The sequence below is a fragment of the Salvelinus alpinus genome, chromosome 3 (assembly GCF_045679555.1).
Source record: "Salvelinus alpinus chromosome 3, SLU_Salpinus.1, whole genome shotgun sequence".
Lineage (NCBI taxonomy): Eukaryota > Metazoa > Chordata > Actinopteri > Salmoniformes > Salmonidae > Salvelinus > Salvelinus alpinus.
In genome coordinates, this window is record NC_092088.1 from 42,828,468 (window position 1) to 42,847,596 (window position 19,129).

Consider the following 19,129-nt stretch of genomic DNA (forward strand, 5'->3'; position numbering starts at 1 on the left):
GGAAAGCAGCTAGTGAGGGGGCCGACACTGGCATCCCTACAACAGAGCTGCCGTAGCAGGGCCCTGCAGTCCTCTATTGGCTTTAGTTCTCACACCCTGGACGTTTTACACACCTGGATTATGTAGTGCTGGCAGTCAGCAGTGAGAGAGAGAGAGAGAGAGAAATAGAAAGAGAGAAATATAAACTTCTCTCACCTGGACTTCCACCTGGAAGCCGTCATTAAACGTCCCCCTCAGGACGAAGTTACGCGAAGTGCCCACCAAAAGCTGCTCGCCCTTGCCCTCAGCCACAGCACGAATGGTTCCATATTGATCCGGGACCTGCAGCGGAAACAGATACACTGAGATGTACGTTCATATCCATCAGATTGAACATGTGACATATGTTTGCGCATAAACCACGGCGCATTGGTGTGGAATGTGTCTGGGTTGTATTCGGTATGGCTGAGACGGCACCTCTATGTCCCTCTCTGGGTTGAGGCCGTGGTCCCACAGGATGATCTTGTGGTCCTTGCCCCCTCCGGTCAGCAGGGTCCCATTCCTCATCTGACACAGAGTGAAAACACTGCCATCATGGGCCTTGATCTGACGACTGATCTGGTACGCACCTACGTGGGGGGGGGGGGGGGGGAAAGTAAAATTGCCCAGAAGGAAAGAGGAGGGAGAGGAATGAGAGAGGCTTGTAAAACAGCTCACAGCAGAGATTTCTGGGAATAGGATACCACAAATACTTGACATTCGTTAATGTGGTTTATACACCACGCTGCAGGCCAGCTCTTGTTGTTTTCTCAGGGGACCATTTGAGGGGGGAAGTGAATGAGAGGGTGTGCGTGTGCGCGTGCACTGTTAAGAAGATAGCTGTGGAAGGCATGTTCGAATGAGTGCGAGCATGCACGTCTGTGCGCGCACACGGTCTAGGTTTGATGTGTCTGCATTCGCCACATTCTGATGATCACTCCTCCTGTTACAATACATTCTCTGCTGATAACACAGACAGATACACAGCGAGGCAGGCCCATTCCTCAAGGCTAGTTACACTGAACCTGAGGCAGGGGAATTCTCAACGGGGGTAATATTGAGTGGCAGAGGGAGGGTGTGTGAAGAATTAATGTGCATCAGATAGTGTTTCTGTCGGTTTCTGTATCGCTTCTGCTCCCCCACATTGGCATGACCTTCATCCCTGCAGCGTCAGACAGATGTGGACCCACACGCGCAGTCAAGCGTTCCCAAACGCAACCTCAAGCATGTGCGCACACACACACACATACTGTACACGCATCACAGGAGGCTGTTGAGGGGAGAACGGCTCATAATAATGGCCGGAACAGAGCAAATGGAAAGGGATCAAACACCTGGAAACCATGCGTTTTGATCTATTTGATACCGTTCCACTTATTCCGCTCCAGCCGTTACCACGAGCCCGTCCTCCCCAATTAAGGTGCCACCAACCTCCTGTGAGACACATGCATTCCCACCGTCTAACCACTGGGACGCGCAGGTAAACAAAAAAAGATGAACAGTTTTTAATCCACGGCGCCTGGCCCTAGCCCTGCTCATCCAGTTCCTCTGTACGCCACAACCAAAACTATTACTGCTCAAACCCCCAACACCCTCCGTCCCCCGGGCACTCTGGCCTGCCAACACTCACCCCCCCCCCCCTTCTCTTTTCCCTTCCATGTCTCTCCTTCAAAAGGCTGTTTTCTTTTCGTCAGTCTCAAACCACCTCTTCCAGTTGCTCTCCTCTGTGGCTGAGACTCACTCGGAAGGTTAACTACTTGTGTTACTCATGTGGGCATGTGTGATAAATGGTCAGACAGTTTTACCAAAGTGACTAAAGTTTAAAACAAATATTCAGTAGACTTTACATGGCTTGCGAGGGAATCAAACCCTGCAATCAGTACTGATGGAATCAAACCGTGCCATCAGTACTGTAGCACTATACGGCTGCCTGCGAGGTTTAAAGTACAGTGTAAGGTATATGAGGTATTATGTGATAGTGTACCTTTGGGGCCTTTCCCTGGGGCCGGCTCCACTGTGCTCCGGCTCCAAATCAACATGACGCCTCCAGAGTCTCCAGTCAGGATGTCCCCGTTGTTGAGGAAGGCCAGACACTGAACAAACTTTGGCTTCTCGTATTTCTGAAAACGGGACAGGGAGAGACGGGAGAATGAAATGTCTGTGTAATAATTGTTGTCTGTGTGTTTAGGGCAGACTAGAGAAAGAGACTGTATTCATGTATGGGTAAAGGTATACTATGAAAGGGATACATTACATTCTAGCGTCACATTGTTATTTAAGTTTTTCACTTTTGGTGACACGTAGGGGTGTGGCGAGTACTCGGACAAAACAAGTATCATAGCGAATGGGGAATTTTCCCGAATACGATTATGATACGATTTTTTGGTTGTTGTAACTATCCGTGTTCAGAACAAATTCATGGTCAGCTCCCGGCACAATTGTGTACAACTGCAGGCCGCAATTCGGGGCGGTTCTGCGTGTGCTCATTCGGGCCCTGAATTGTGGGCTGCCGTTCCACCCTTTTCTCCCAGCACGCATCTCTCTGTCACAGTGTGAAGGGCTGTGCGCTCTAAATAACTAGATTGGCCAGTTCGGCTGTCTGTAAAGAAACGGGCAGGGCGTAGGTTGAACCTGCTGCCAGGATTGGATTATAACAAGCCCGGCTCCCCATCCTTCCCACCCTCCCTCCCACCCGCCTCCGTTTTCACTCGTCTCATGGCCCAACTCCCCTTCTCTCTACAAACATATTGTGTGAATCAGAATCCGTAATTAGCTAGTCATTGTTGTTCTAGCTATCAATTTAGTTAGTTATATTTTCTGTCGACGTTGCTGAGGACATATCGTTGATTTTGCCTGTCTATGTGGCGTTGTAGTAGCCTCCTTTGTCTGTCCGTCAATATTCCATTGCTGACGTCGTCTTTGTCGTTATGCTGTGAGCTAAGCACATGTGTTTGCTTGCTATTATTTTTTATTCTCGCCCAGGCATTTTTACAGAGCGACAGATCAGCTTGGCTCAAGCAGATCTTTTTTAAGTCATTGAAGTCGTTTTTACGAACTGAACAAGTGAAAAATGTCCTCACCCCGAAGATGCCCTGCTTGCGTGCCAGCGAGGTGCCAGCCCAGGTCCAAAAGAAGATGTGTGACTTGCCGCAGGTTACTATGGTGTTGGCATCAGTAGGGTGGAACTCCACCGCAAGCACCACCTCATTTGTAGACTGGAGGAGGTGAAAACAGTCAAAAAATTATAAATATTCAGAACCAAATCAAATGCTTTACGTATTTTAGGCAGAATTGCACAGCATAAAAACACCCCAGGTTTCCCTGACCTTGATTTCAGCTATTTTGGATTTCTTCTGCCAGTCCCAGACAGTCAGCATGTGGTCGTTACAATCGTCAATCACCGCCAGGTGTGTACCGGAGTCCTGTAGGAGAAAGACAGGGCATGTCATGTCAGCAAAGCTTGTGATGAAACACAGATCCTATTGTCTGCAATTCAGTTAACATGGCATAACATAATAATATAATTCCAGTTTAGGCCTACATATTCACAGATACATACTGTATGTAGGTCAGAGGGCACGGAAATCTAAAGAGGAATCCACATGTTGCAAAATGGCCATAAAGCAGGCAGGACTAAAGCAGGCAGGACAATACTCTTCTAAGTGGTTAGCCATTGAGTAGATTTGGCATAATGATATCAACAACAGCATAAGATAACCTTCTTTCAAGCTTTACCATTATTTGATAGGGAAAATCCACTGCTTAGTTAGACCTTTGATCACATAAGGGGATAATGAATCACTTAGAATGCGTGCTTGTGTGGGGAGCGGAATTGTGTTTGTTCATATGGAAAATGGGTCACGGTGTGTTTTTGTCGGTTTGCGTCTGAAGGGAGCCAGACATTAAAAGCTGTGTTCCGGAATGTGAACCTTAAACTACTACTGATTAGAGAACCTATGATGTATTCAAGACCGCAATAACACCAGTCTGACCCACTAGCAAAGGGCTCAGTCCAGAAACACACAGCATCTAGAACCCCAGAACTGAGTAGAACCTCTAATCTAGATCCACTGGCTGTGATGTGAGTGTGATCTATCAGATACGTGTGATATGGACCCTTCCCAGCCAGAATGGGGTTTCATTTAATGTACTACACCAGTTCCCACAATTCTCATAATGACTAACACTTCCTGGATTATACCATTAGAGGTGCTACGGGTACCCACCGCCTTAGAGAAGGCCAGGGAGCCCACCCCTCTCTCAAAGGTGCCCAGGCCGATGACCTGCAGGGTGGACAGGCTCACCGAGTCCCACACCCTCACGTGGGGCTGCAGCGGCTAAAGAGGGAGAAGAGGAGATACACATGATTTAACAAGCCATCACTGTAGCCAAACTCAGACACTACGGCTGCATTTGCAGTATACTTTTTCACAGCATCCTTTCCTTGTTTCCTTCCCTTCACAATCACTGGTAGATGAGGAGGAGATGAGAACACAAACATCATTTTTGTAGATAAAAGGACTGGACAGATTTCCACCCAATTGCTTTTCATCTATCATATCCTCTAAGATCAGTGGTCATGAAGGAATGGGGGAAGGAGGTGAGGAAAGGAAGGCATTTTAAAGACTTGAGAAAGCCTTTAACAAGTAGTCAGTGAGTGAGTGGTACAGGATCAGGCGGGCTGACAGGTAAGATACTCTTCTAAAGAGTCGTTCCAGGAAGGTTTGAGCCAGTTTGGCATGTTTAGACCCAGAGAGCTTAAATATAATTAGTTGCATGAGCGCACTGATTGTTGGTGTGGTTGAGTAAATATGGAGCACCTGTGTCTGGGTCTGCCTGTCAGGGACGTGAGTGAGCCTGATTGTGCAACGCGAGCAGAAATACTATCACCGTACACAAAAAGAGACCTAGTGCAAACAAGGATTATGCTGTTAAACATAACCACAGATGTCTCTCCGTATTCAGCGGAATGGAATAAGACTACTAAACTCACTTGGAAAAACCCATGGCGTTACATAGGTGACATTTGAGCCCTGTGACTTGCCCATTGTGTGTGTGTGTGTGTGTGTGTGTGTGTGTGTGTGTGTGTGTGTGTGTGTGTGTGTGTGTGTGTGCGAATGAATGATAGGCAAGAAAACAGCATCTGTGCTCCTAAATCCGGATGAACAAACATGAAATGTACATGAACAACGAAATATCACACATACGAACATATCATTAAAGGATTTAGCGAGCAGGAAGTCAGGGGGTTAGTAATGGGTGAGGTGGTGGGAGTGTGACTCACCCGGCCGTCCTTGTCCACTCCCGCAATCTGTCCCGTGGCAATGCGGATCTTATCGGGGTGAACGGCAAGGCTAGTGAGTTAAGCAGAGAGCGAGACAGAGAGCGTGAGAGAGCAAGAGAAAATCATAGACAGATAGAATGAGAGACAAAACATGAATAGATTGTCAAACCAATAACTTTTTTATTTTTTTATGTCGGAAACTACCTCCCTGTTGAAAACCCCTACAGTCAGAAACAATCCGTCGTAATGAGAGGAGTATGTCAGGTCTAAAATTAAGTTGAGAGGGAGCTGCTAGACTGAGCTGACCCGTTTGCCTGTCTGGCCTACAGCCTGATGGGAGGAAGTGAGGCTTTTCGTTTCAAACAAAGACAGTTTTGAGTCAGGCTTCTGCCATCACAAGGACTAATTTGTCTCTTCCACTTCTCTACCACCCGGGCAGAAGACATTTATATCTCATTTGCTTAGTCTTTATCTTAAGAGGCCTCTGAGAGGATGGAACCTGGAGACAGTTAAGCTGAACCATTGCGTCTGTGACAACTATTTGCTTAATCCACATTAAAAGGTTTTGTAATGAAGTGTTTGTACATTATTCAGACCCTGAGGGACACATTGTTGTATCATCTGAATCTAGTGTATCTACTGTAGGCAGAATACACAGCCCATGATGGTGTGTAAGCTACTGCAGCAATTCATTACCTGATACGACACAACCAGGGCTGACCAATACTCCCAGGCTGACAAAAACAACATAAATCGGAGAACAGGATACCAGCTCACCATTTGACACAGTCAGTGTGGCCAAGGTAGTGGCGCTGTGTTCTCTCCTCGTAGTTGAAGAGCACGACCACGGAGGCTATGAAGTATACACTCTCCCCTGTAGGGAGCAGGTACACGTTGGCTCTGCAGTCTCTCCCCCTGTAGCCGTACCTGACATAAAGGACTCAAGGAACCACGACACTATTCTCCTTTCCATCATCTGCAACGTGAAAACAACTGGACAGGTGAAAGTGAAGACCTATAAAGGCCTCCACCTTTTTTGCTTTGACATCTGTCTGAGCCCAGAGACCCACAGACAGACGAGAGGGCGAGACCGAGGTCAGGGACACACACGGAGTAACAGAGTGTTTGGGACCAGGCACCGCTAAGAAGAAAGGATACACCCACTCAAGTTTGAGTTTCCACGGAGGCAGCTCTGTGCGCACGTCCTCGTAGTTCTCCACGTCCGCGGGGATGAACATGGTGATGGGGCGACCTCGCATGAACATCTTGATGTAGTCTCCCTCTGCGAAGGAGACGGACAAAGTATATTTCTTTTAGCTAGCTATATCACGATCGCCATTTTGACTTGCTACACAGAGAGGAATTCTGGTAACACTAAACCCATGCTTTTGCAAACACATTCAACATACAGTATTAGCACGGTGCAGGTATAAGTACTTTCAAATACTATTTGAAAGTATTCAGGCAGGCTAGAGCAAACACTCAAAGAAGCAGGCCTGAGTAGTGGCGGTTCATGTTTTACATTAACAGAAAACCCTGTTACGGTAAAGCATTAAAAATGACTGTGGGTCAGACAAATACCTCGTTTAATAAAGGTTAATAGAGAGTCATGAGTCAGAGAGCGTAAGTGAGAGTGCATGACGTGACTTTAGTCCACGAACCCAAAGATATCTGCAGCGTGACTGCTCAACACTCTCCGCACCGTCACACACAACCACTTAGTGTGACAACACTTTTTTTTTTACACATAAAAACCTACAAAAGCCTTGAAAACCCTAATGAGCTCAGTTAGTGTGCTGCACGTGCTTTCCACTCATCCAGGGATGAGATACTGCATAGACCGAGATAGATATACAGATAGACGGCCAGTCAGACAGAGAGAAGCGTCGGGTGCCGTGCAGTGGCGCAAAGCAGTGAGTCAGCAACCACAAACTCAGCTGAAATAAGAAAACGTGATGGGGGGATAGAAAAAAGAAAAGATGGGGAAAAGAGAGCAAAAAGAGAGGGGGGGGGGGGTGGATTTGTGGTAGACGGGGATCAGTGGAATGTGTGTGTTTCTACTCTCCTAGTGAGAGAGGATGAAAGGGAGATGGGTTGGACGGGGGCCAAACTTCACCATTGCTCATGAGCGAGGGCTTTCTTCCAGCTTTCCCAGATTGAGGAGGTGCATACAGTAGACTCAAACTGAAGGGCCAGAATTCATCCCAGGACCTACCTAGTTATTACTAGTTAGAATGTACTGGTACCACTAAAGGCCAACACACTGCCTTGGACACTGTAATACGTTTAGCCATTGTCTGCAGTATTCTTCCCAACTAATCCTTTCCCCCACTGCACAGTGCATTCGGAAAGTAAATCAGACCCCTTCATTTTTTCCACGTTACGTTACAGCCTTACTCTAAAATTGATTAAATAGTTTTTTCCCCCCCTCAATCTACACTCAATACCCCATAATGACAAAGCAAAAACAGGTACTCAAGACCCTTTACTTTGTTGAAGCACCTTTGGCAGCGATTACAGCCTCGAGTCTACTTGGGTATGACGCTACCAGCTTGGCACACCTGTATTTGGGGAGTTTCTCCCATTCTTCGCTGCAAATCCTCTCAAGCTCTGTCAGGTTGGATGGGGAGCGTCACTGATCAGCTATTTTCATGTGTCTCCAGAGATGTTCTATCGGTTTCAAGTCCGGGCTCTGGCTGGGCCACTCAAGGACATTCAGAGACTTGTCCCGAAGCCCCTCCTGCGTTGCCTCTACCGTCGCTCCAGGCTGAGGTCCTGAGCGCTCTGGAGCAGGTTTTCATCAATGATCTCTCTGTACTTTGCTCCGTTCATCTTTGCCACTGAAAAACATCCCCATAGAATGATGCTGCCACCACCATGCTTCACCGTAGGGATGGTGCCAGGTTTCCTCCAGACGTGACGCTTTGCATTCAGGCCAAAGAGTTCAATCTTGGTTTCATCAGACCAGATAATCTTGTTTCTCATGGTCTGAGAGTCTTTAGGTGCCTTTTGGCAAACTGCAAGCAGACTGTCGTGTGCTTTTTACTGAAGAGTGGCTTCCGTCTGGCCACTCTACCATAAAGGCCTGATTTGTGGAGTGCTGCAAAGATGGTTGTCCTTCTGGAAGGTTCTCCCATCCCCACAGAGGAGCTCTGTCAGAGTGACCATCGGGTTCTTGGTCACCTGCCTGACCAAGGCCTTTCTCTCCCGATTACGCAGTTTGGCCGGGCTGCTAGCTCTAGGAAGAGTCTTGGGGGTTTTAAACCTCTTCCATTTAAGAATGATGGCCACTGTGTTCTTGGGGACCTTCAATACTGCAGAAATATTTTGGTACCCTTCCCCAGATCTGTGCCCCGACACAGTCCTGTCTGGGAGCTCTACAGCCAATTCATTCGACCTCGTGTCTTGGTTTTTGATCTGACATGCACTGTCAACTGTGGACCCTTATATAGACAGGTGTGTGCCTTTCCAAATCATGTCCAATGAACTGAATTTACCACAGGTGGAATACAATCAAGTTGCAGAAACATCAAGGATGATAAATGGAAACAGGATGCACCTGAGCTCAATTTCAAGTCTCATAGCAAAGGGTCTGAATACTTGTGAAAATAAGATAAGAAAAAAATTAAAAACTGTTTTCGGCTTTGTCATTTTGGGGTATTTTGTGTAGATTGATGTTTATTTAATGTGTAGAAAATGTTTATTTAATCAATTTCAGAATAAGGGTGTAACGTTACATAATGGGGGAAAAAAGGGGTCTGAATGCTCTCCGAATGTACTGTATCTGTGGCCAATAATGCCGGGAAAAGGCTGAATTCGTTGAATTAGCTGAATTCCAGTCCAAAGTGTGTCTGTGGAGGTAAATGCCAGCAGACTCAGGACCAACCACCTTCCTCACATGACCAGAGGCAACCTGCCTGAGCCAAGAGTGGGACGCTTTTAACCAGACGACACTCCGCTAAGTGGCCAGGGCATACTGGCACATCTATGCCCTTCATTTAGGTCGGGCATCGCCTGATGACAATAAATGGAGGAGGGTGAGAAAGTAGAGGGAGGGAGTGAGAGAGTGAGAGCGAGCGAGAGCGAGAGAGCGCAGAGGGAAACAAGAGATTCTGTCTGTGTTTGACATGATAAAAAGGGAATGTCAAAGATAGATAGACAAGCCAAAAAGCAGAGAGGGTGGGGCAAGCGCTCGTCCCAAGGCTGGCAGCTCTCCTCGCTATCTGACAACTTACCTGCTTGGCTGTTTTTCTCACGGGTTGACATTTTGGCTGGTCATGAGACAGAAACAATGTCACTCACACACACACACACAATGATAGTACACAGGGGAGAAGAGCTAGAATGACCTGAAGACAGCAACGATGACTAGTTGGGACTACACAATAGGATGAAGGACTATGTTGAAGGAAAGGAGACATGTTTGGAAGGAACAACAAGACGCTAGGCTTTGAAATTACAGCTCTTCTCTTACCTAAAAAGGTACTCTCAAACCTACACAGTACAACACAGCGTTTTCATAAGCCCAACGAGAGCACACTTTAGGTTACATTGCATCCTATTGTACAGCTTCATTAATAAACAATCTGGTTGTAAACAGATGTGCCAATTGTGTCGGTATACCGCAGTACATAGCTCTAGCGGTTCCATTACGCGGTGGTGGATGACTAACTTAGAAGAGAGAGTATATTCACCTTGGCTGATCACTGGGTCTTTATGCCTGGAAGAGAATGGAGAAATAACAATAAGGTCAGACTGTGACTTGAGACTACAAAACAAGTAAAGGTTATCTGACAGCTGGGCCAATTTAACAGCGTTCTCTATTAGGGAGGGACTTTGGATGAACACAATATAGGGAATTAAGGGGCGATTCTTGGATGATAGTGTAAGATCTGAAAAAGGTACTCTCAAGCTAATGAATACCCCATCAACGAAAGCAGGCCAGTCTCACCTCTTAGTACACAACATAGAGCGGAATTCAATTATTGTGCATCACCGTATTTGCATTACACTTCCACACATATGTTTACATCAGATTTGTGAAGCGTGTCCCATCAGCCACTCACTTGTCTGCGTTCTTCGCCACCTTGGCCAGCAGTTTGGAGGTGGAAGCAGCCTTCACCAGTTTGTTCCTGCTCTCCTCGCCACTCTCCCAGGTACTACTCTGTGAACGCTCCATTCCCGTGCCCCGCTTCGCACTGTGACCCCTACACACACACAGACAGAGGGACGTACAGGGTGCGCACACAAAAAAATAAACAGTTTGTTTTATACCACAGAGACGGATAGAGAGGGGAAGAGAGAAAGACAGTTGGCTAGACAGAAAGAAAGCTGGAGTATGGATGAGTGCCATGGTGATAATGGGGATTTGTTTCAATTTGTTCAATTAGTTCAACTGTAAAAAGTGCATTAAAGTGTGCAACTGTGAACTACATTATTTTTTTGCAGTTTTATGCCATATACATTAAAAGTACAGCCCAGAGCTTGAACCTGACCAGGCCACCAAGTGACCTGACAAGGGAAAAAAAACTCTGTACCTTTAATGCACTTAATTCAAATTGAATTATTTCACTCATGGTACGCCTCTTTTTAGGGTTAATCTGGACCTGAAACAGACGCGCACAAATGCAGAGATACAGTGCCTCAGAGGTACCCAGGTGAGTAGCAGGCAACCCTCAGGGGTAGAATCGATACCCGCTGCTGTAGCCGGGCACACAGGGGAAAGCCCACCCCAGTCACAGGTTAGTACACACGGGCTGGCTGAACAAGTCAAACCACCCCCCCCAGGCTTCAGCAGACAGAGGAGGACAGTGAGTTTGGCTGTAAGAATCACACTGCAAGTAAAGTGAAGAATGGAAAGTTTGGAGAATGGCTAGAGCAGAGAGAGAACAGCGCGAGAGAGAGAGAGGGGATTGTGAGAGAAAGAGCACGAGCGTGAAGAACTGCACTCCTCATGCGAAGCTGCGAGAAGGAAGGGGGTTTAAACTGCGAGACGTAATGTTTTTTTTTTGGGGGGGGGGGGATCACTTCTGCATGGTGTTTTGTTCTACCTCCAGGGGGCCACAGTGACACTGAGGGGGCAGATAGGACTGGGGCTGAATGTTGGGGGAGCGGTGGTGGTTCAACGACGTTACACTGCTACATTTACAGAGTCTGTACTCTCTCCTTATCTACTGTACGGTGAGGGAGAGACAGGGACAGGAAGGGAAAGACATCCAGACGTCCTCTGCTTATTCTAACTGCCTGCATGGAATTTGGCGGGAAAACAACAACCTAGCCCGAAAAGAATTTCTCCATAACCCTACTACACGCACGCACGCACTACTGGTACAGTATCATTGCTCTACAGCAGATATGTAACGTACACTGAGTGTACAAAACATTAGGAACTCTTTCCATGACATAGACTGACCAGGTGAAAGCTATGATCTCTTATTGATGTCACTTGTTAAATCAACTTCAGATCAGTGTAGATGAAGGGCAGGGGACAGGTTAAAGAAAGATATTTAAGCCTTAAGACAATTGAGACATGGGTTGTGTACGTTCGTACGTCTTACCCACAAACGGGGTATGGTACTAGGAGCCAGGCACACCAGTTTGAGTGTGTGAAGATCTGCAATGCTGCTGGGTTTTTCCACACTCAACCGTTTCCCGCGTGTATCAAGAGGGGGTGCAACTCAATATTAGGAAGGTGTTCTTAATGTTTTGCACACTCTGTGTCTGTTGGTTAAAAGCCCTGAATGGTACACTCACATCTTCAAAAATAGCAACAGAAGCCCACTTGATACTTCCAATCCAACCAGAGGATTGAATAGCATGGGAAAGGGCCATTTAACAGGTAAAAGTCACCCTATAATACTCATCCCCAGAAAGAGCCCCTACTGTGCACTGCGCTGCTTAGAAGCCTGGCCCATTTCAGATTGGGTGGACACACACACACACACACACACAATTGCCAGCGGATGAGTTTTCCGGGCTAACGTTCTTGGCACGGCAGCGGCGCTGACTAATAACCTGTCACTTGCCCAGTCTAATAGGCAGGGATGGGTTCACGGGTGCTCTTTGTGAAACTTAATTGGTTCTCAATGTTCCTGAGAATAATTTATATTGATCTGTGTTATGGGTAATGAGTGCAAAGGCAGTGCTTTGATTAGTGAGAGCAGTCGGTCTGGGGCTGGAGCGCGTGTGTGTTGGCGTGTGGGTGGGAGTCTAGGGCTGGTGTGTGTGTGTGTGTGTATGCATCCGAGTGTGTATCCTGAATGGTACGAAGCACAGCTAGTGCATGACAGATAGGGCCTCTCCTATTCCTAATGGAGAGAGGGCTCAAACTGTTACAGATGAGTGCAGAAGGGTCATATGCAAACCATTCCTCTACTTTATTTTCCTCATCTCTGAATGAAAGGGCTTTGCTACAAACGGGGCTACAACTAGTCTAAAAGATAAGTGATGCAGTTTGAGAAGCTAAGGTCTGCAGTGGCTGAGTCTCTACAGGGAACGATAGCTGAAAGTACAGGTGAGAGACAGAGAAGAGAGAGAACAGGTTATTAATAACCAAAATGGGTTCAAAAATGAAAGCGATTTAAAGAAGCATGCCAACCAGTCAAAGGTAAAAGCTAAAGTCATGAGCATTCAGAGTGTCGGAGGGCATTGCGTTGGTAAGGTGGGGGGGGAGGGGCAATCGACAATCAAAGTGGGCATCTTAGGAACCTTTTGGCTGGGGAGGTGCCCTTGCTCTCCGGGGCCTGCCTTTGGGACTGAGGGGGGTGGGGTGAGGAGGGGTGGCTGGAGACGGAGGGGGACGGAGAGGGCTGTACGGGGCTGGCAGGGGAGGGTTTATCGTTAGCCTGGTTGGGCTGGGAGGGCCCCTCCTCCTTCTCCTTGATGCCCTCCATCTGAGGCTTGTCCTTTTTCCTCTCCGCTGTCTGACCGCTGTGGAGACAACCAGGGGGTCAACCAGAGGATAACCAAACAGCGGAACACCACCAGTGGCGACATGGGTACAAGGGGACACAACCAGTGGCGACATGGGTACAAGGGGACACAAACAGATGGAACATATATGACGACGACAAAAAAGTGACAAATAACGAAACACAGGGGTATACCAGGACACCGTTGACGGTAAAATGATCCTAGATCTGGGCAACTTCTACCCTCAGCCTTCACTACTGAGAGACCTGCAAAGCCTCAACTTCCTGCAAAGGCAGTGAATAGCTGAGGTCAGTATATTTGATTCATATCTAGTTAGTCATCGAGGACGTGCTCAGCAATGCTTAGCCATAGGCTTAGCTACATGCTGTGACAGGTACTCCATCACTACGTCATTGTCCTGAAAGAACCAGGGAAGTGTATAGGCTTTATTCTGCTGAATCACTGCAAGCTGCAAGGGAGAAAGTTAAACCCGTGATCAACATTCAACAGTTTCTTTTCTGGGAGGAATTAATGTGGCGTTTCAAGGCAAAATAATATCAATACAGACTCTGCATCAATGGCTGCCCATCTGATACATGCAGGTCTAGAGTTGTGCAATGACTGTTTTTGAATGGTGTGTGTGTGTGTGTGTGTGTGTGTGTGTGTGTGTGTGTGTGTGTGTGTGTGTGTGTGTGTGTAGCGTATGTAACTTTGTATGTGTGTGTGTGTGTGTGTGTGTGTGTGTGTAGCGTATGTAACTTTGTATGTGTGTGTGTGTGTGTGTGTAGCGTATGTAACTTTATGTGTTTGTGTGTGTGTGTAGTACAGTACCTCTTGGCAGCTGAGGAGAAGGTATCCTTCCTGGTGACGGAAACTGTGGAGCTGTCTCGGTCTCTGTGGCTGGGCTTGCGGCTGCTGGAGCTGCCGTTGGCGATGCAGGACATAGAATAGGCCTCGCGCAGGGGAGTCTGGCCTACAAAGGGCAGGAGAGAGCATCGTAAGAGGCGACAGTAAAACCCACGCAGTATATACAAGTAACTGCCAAAACACTTGAGCAAATGAGGGATACAAAGTATATTGAAAGCAGGTGCTTCCACACAGGTGTGGTTCCTGAGATAATTAACCTTGCATCATACTTAGGGTCATGTATAAAAATGCCCAGTTGCCGAATGTTTTGGCTACCGAGGCTAGAAGAGCTCTGTGACCTTGAAAGAGGGGTCTCAAAGGAGCATAGGGGGTTTAAATGGTGTGTGTGTGTGTGTGTGTGTGTGTGTGTGTGTGTGTGTGTGTGTGTGTGTCTCTCCCTCCGTCACCAGATCTCAACCCAATTGAAGACTTACGGGAGATACTGGATAGGCGCCCGAGACAGTGTTTTCCACCACCATCAACAAAACACCAGATTATGGAATTTCTTGTGGAAGAATGGTGTCACATCCCTCCAATAGAGTTCCAGACACTTGTAGAATCTATGCCAAAGTGTGTTGGCCCAACGTCCTATTAAGACACTATGTTGGTGTTTCCTTTATTTTGGCTGTTACCTGTACATCAGGATACAATGGGAGGAACGTTTATGTATGTATGTGAGTGTGAGAGCTGTGTGAGAGAGCAGTGAGAGCTGTGAGAGAGCGAAAGAGACACTGTCTACTAGGGCTGACCCCAATTAGTCAACTGGTCGATAGGCTGTTGGTCGAACAAGATCTATTTTAGTCGAGCAGTAGCAAATATATATATATTTTTTTAATGGCACACGAGGCGCCTGTCTGATTCACACCCATGTCAGTGAACTAATCCATTGCAGAGGCTGAGACTAATCCATTGCGGAGCCGCGTGGATGGCACAGTCCAAGAAGAAGGGGAGTGTGGCTAAAATGCACAATGCACGTCTCTCTCCAGAACGTTCTCTCTCCCCCGCCAATTTGTGATCATTCATTGTTTCATAACTTCATTGTGTGAATTGTTTGCCTTGATTGTTAGTGTATATCAAGTCCCCATTACATACGTCACCTGTAGTAGCCTACATTTACCGTTCATTCCTATAATTTCTAATCTACAATGTTTGTTTGGTTATGGTCACTTCTGTTCATCCATTCACTATATTATTATTTCAGTCTTTTTACCGTTCTCATTGGCAGAGTGGACATCGTTGTTTGCAGAGTGCACAACCTACGCTAAGTTTAGATTTATTTTCGTTCCATTTACGAGTTGTCAATTTAGTCAGTCTTCTGTTTGGAGCACTACTGTCAATGTTGATGAAGGACATGAACCTGATTACGCATAGAAGTCGGCCTATAGGCTACCTGGTCTGCGCACAAATGTTGGCATATTATAGCCTAAACGTGCACATTTGGGGATCTGATAGTATTTCTAATTGGCTTAACGTACCACCACTAATGAGCTGTGGAGCTTCTCAAAGTAATGTTTTCTTCACCTTAAACAGCAAGCAAACAAAGTCTGTTTTTACAGCCGTTGAGAATGACAATAGTTCCTCAATTGTATTTGAAAAATATTTCTAGCCCTCTCCCTTTTCAATAACCACTCAGCGTGAAAGGGAAAAATGTCATGCTCTGATCCAGTGGAAACGTCATAAAATGAGTCTACCTGATGAGCTCTTATCCCTTGCGCTATATTTTATACAACGTTGCAAGTTTGCTAGTGTGAACTTCTCTGGACCAAAGTTGATAGTTGATACAATGTTTCAAGCTCGTTGCAGACAGGCCATGCGTAGCCAATGCGATTAATAGGATATTTTCTACCTGCAGACTGCAATGTTTTTATTTGTTGTAGGCTATTCTTACATAGTTGGCAATAGAAGTTACTTCTTTAGGTTTGCCTCATTTTCATTTAGCTAGAATTTTGATTAACCACCTGACAATGATTTTGAGCTACGAAAACAAGACGAAAATGTGCATATGAAAACCATAACAGGCACGCAGATTGGTCGAAATTGTAAGATAAATCGGCATTCCGCACGAGAAAGGTTGCCGACTCCTCGTGTAACCTATTACCGGAAACTTCAGGAGAGAAACTCTCTACAGCAGTATATAGGGATTAAAGGGAGGGGGAGTGGTTGAACAACGGAGTATGAGATTATGACTGCTCAACAGACATGGTTTATGAGCCTAATCCGTGGGAGAACAAAGGAAGGATTAGGGAAGGCAGATGTAAAAAGCATAACAAACATCCTTCCTCCCAATGAAGCTTCTATGACACTTCTGTAAAGCCACAGACACAACGGTAGCGTTTGCCAGCCGAGAACACTTAGCACCTCTGAACAGAGTGGCGGACGTAATTTGCAAGCCAATTCTACATGTAGAAACTACCAAAAATGTCAGCAGTCAGACGCCCGCCGACGTGTGGTCCCCAAAACACACCGCACCGAAGGAACGGCAGACAAACAGCTGACCGTCACTCGGTGAGAAGTATTTCCTCTCTACGATGTGTGGGGGCCAGGGTTATGTTTGGGGGCACGTGAAGGACCAGTTGAAGCCTGATTCCGTGTCAGTGACACAAGGCCCAGTTTCACGGCCCATTAACCCCCAAGCGCGCGCGCGCGCACACACACACACACACACACAGCATGGTGGAGGAGGCGGCCTCCCTACCCCATCCACCAGCCCCCACCACCTCCCTCCTCATCTCACCAGTCTCCTCCCCTCCCCCTCAGCATCAAGACAAAAGACAGCCTGAGTGTGTTTGGGGGAAAGACTGGAAATGCTGGTACACAAGGCCAGAGGGAGAGTCTAATGAGTGGTCAACCAAAATCAATCCCATTCTAGAGACTTCAGAAAGTATTCAAGCTCCTTTCTAAAACCATGTTTTCACTTTGTTATTATGGGGTATTGTGTGACAAATCATCTATTTAATCAATTTTTAATTCAGGCTGTAACACAACAAAAGCGTGGAATAAGTCAAAGGGGTGTGAATTACAGGTCGACCGATTATGATTTTTTACCGATTAAATCGGCCGATTTGTATTTATTTATTTATTTGTAATAATGACAATTACAACAATACTGAATGAACACTTTTTCTTTAACTTAATATAATACATCAATAAAATCAATTTAGCCTCAAATAAATAACGAAAAATGTTCAATTTGGTTTAAATAATGCAAAAACAAAGTGTTGGAGAAGAAAGTAAAAGTGCAATATGTGCCATGTAAAAAAGCTAACGTTTAAGTTCCTTGATCAGAACATGAGAACATATGAAAGCTGGTGGTTCCTTTTAACATGAGTCTTCAATATTCCCAGGTAAGAAGTTTTAGGTTGTAGTTATTATAGGAATTATAGGACTATTTCTTTCTATACCATTTGTATTTAATATACCTTCGACTATTGGATGTTCTTATAGGCACTTTAGTATTGCCAGTCTAACAGTATAGCTTCCGTCCCTCTCCTCGCCCCTACCTGGGCTTGAACCAGGAACACATTGAAAACAGCCACCCTCGAAGCATCGTTATCCATTGCTCCACAAAAGCCGCGGCCCTTGCAGAGCAAGGGGAACAACTACTTCAAGGTCTCAGAGCGAATGCCATCACCGATTGAAACGCTATCCGCGCGCACCCCGCATTTCACATCGGTTACACCAGCCTAATCTCGGGAGTTGATAGGCTTGAAGTCATAAACAGCTCAATGCTTGAAGCAAAGGGAAGAGCTGCTGGCAAACGCATGAAAGTGCTGTTTGAATGAATGCTTACGAGCCTGCTGCTGCCTACCACCGCTCAGTCAGACTGCTCTATCAAATATCAAATCATAGACTTAATTATAACATAATAACACACAGAAATACGAGCCTTAGGTCATTAATATGGTCAAATCCAGAAACTATCATTTAGAAAACAAAACGTTTATTCTTTCAGTGAAATACGGAACCGTTCCGTATTTTATCTAACGGGTGGCATCCCTAAGTCTAAATATTGCTGTTACATTGTACAACCTTCAATGTTATGTCATAATTATGTACAATTCTGGCAAATTAATTACGGTCTTTGTTAGGAATAAATTGTCTTCACACAGTTCGCAACGAGCCAGGTGGCCCGAACTGCTGCATATACCCTGACTGCTTGCACGGAACGCAAGAGAAGTGACACACTTTCCCTAGTTAAAAGAAAGTCATGTTAGCAGGCAATATTAACTAAATATACAGGTTTAAAAATATATACTTGTGTATTGATTTTAAAGAAAGGCATTGATGTTTATGGTTAGGTACACATTGGTGCAACGACAGTGCTTTTTTCGCAAATGCGCTTGTTAAATCATCACCCGTTTGGAGAAGTAGGCTGTGATTTGATGAGAAATGAGCAGACACCGCACCGATTATATGCAACGCAGGACACGCTAGATAAACTAGTAATATCATCAACCATGTGTAGTTAACGAGTGATTATGTTAAGGTTGATAGTTTTATATAAGATAAGTTTAATGCTAGCTAGCAACTTACCTTGGCTTCTTGCTGCACTCGCGTAACACGCAGGCTCCTCGTGGAGTGCAATGTAAAGGCAGGTGGTTAGAGTGTTGGACTAGTAACCGGAAGGTTGCAAGTTCGAATTCCTGAGCTGACAAGGTATAAATCTGTCGTTCTGCCCCTGAACAAGGCAGTTAACCCACTGTTCCTAGGCCGTCATTGAAAATAAGAATGTGTTCTTTAACTGACTTGCCTAGTTAAATAAAGGTTAAAAAAACCCGGCCACAATCGGTGTCCAAAAATGCAGATTACCGATTGTTATGAAAACTTTAAATCGGCCCTAATTAAATCGGCCATTCCGATGAATCGGTCGACCTCTAGTGTGAATACATTCTGAAGGCACTGCATATCAATAATGACTGATGCCTTGCAAGAGGGAGGGTCTTCATCCATCAACCTGGCTTCCTGATCTCATAAACCTGTTTCTCTCTCCCATCGAAGCCATGTGATTGA

The 19,129-nt window shown here is 46.0% G+C and overlaps 1 protein-coding gene across 4 annotated transcripts in view; it reads right to left on the minus strand.

Annotated features, from left to right (window-relative positions):
* LOC139570760 (echinoderm microtubule-associated protein-like 4) overlaps window positions 1–19,129 on the minus strand; it is a 90,046-nt gene that overhangs the window by 19,391 nt on the left and 51,526 nt on the right. For 2 of the 4 annotated variants that reach the window (XM_071392909.1, XM_071392907.1), the window contains exons 3-16: window positions 14,045–14,186; window positions 13,010–13,231; window positions 10,369–10,509; window positions 9,997–10,022; window positions 9,538–9,573; window positions 6,461–6,584; window positions 6,080–6,229; window positions 5,303–5,372; window positions 4,245–4,355; window positions 3,345–3,440; window positions 3,099–3,233; window positions 2,003–2,138; window positions 457–608; window positions 196–321 (exon numbers count right to left, since the gene is read on the minus strand). In XM_071392909.1, the coding sequence (XP_071249010.1) occupies window positions 196–321; window positions 457–608; window positions 2,003–2,138; window positions 3,099–3,233; window positions 3,345–3,440; window positions 4,245–4,355; window positions 5,303–5,372; window positions 6,080–6,229; window positions 6,461–6,584; window positions 9,538–9,573; window positions 9,997–10,022; window positions 10,369–10,509; window positions 13,010–13,231; window positions 14,045–14,186 (1,667 nt within the window). The remainder of the gene's footprint in view (window positions 1–195; window positions 322–456; window positions 609–2,002; window positions 2,139–3,098; window positions 3,234–3,344; window positions 3,441–4,244; window positions 4,356–5,302; window positions 5,373–6,079; window positions 6,230–6,460; window positions 6,585–9,537; window positions 9,574–9,996; window positions 10,023–10,368; window positions 10,510–13,009; window positions 13,232–14,044; window positions 14,187–19,129) is intronic. The other 2 variants (XM_071392910.1, XM_071392908.1) reach the window with 2 other exon arrangements.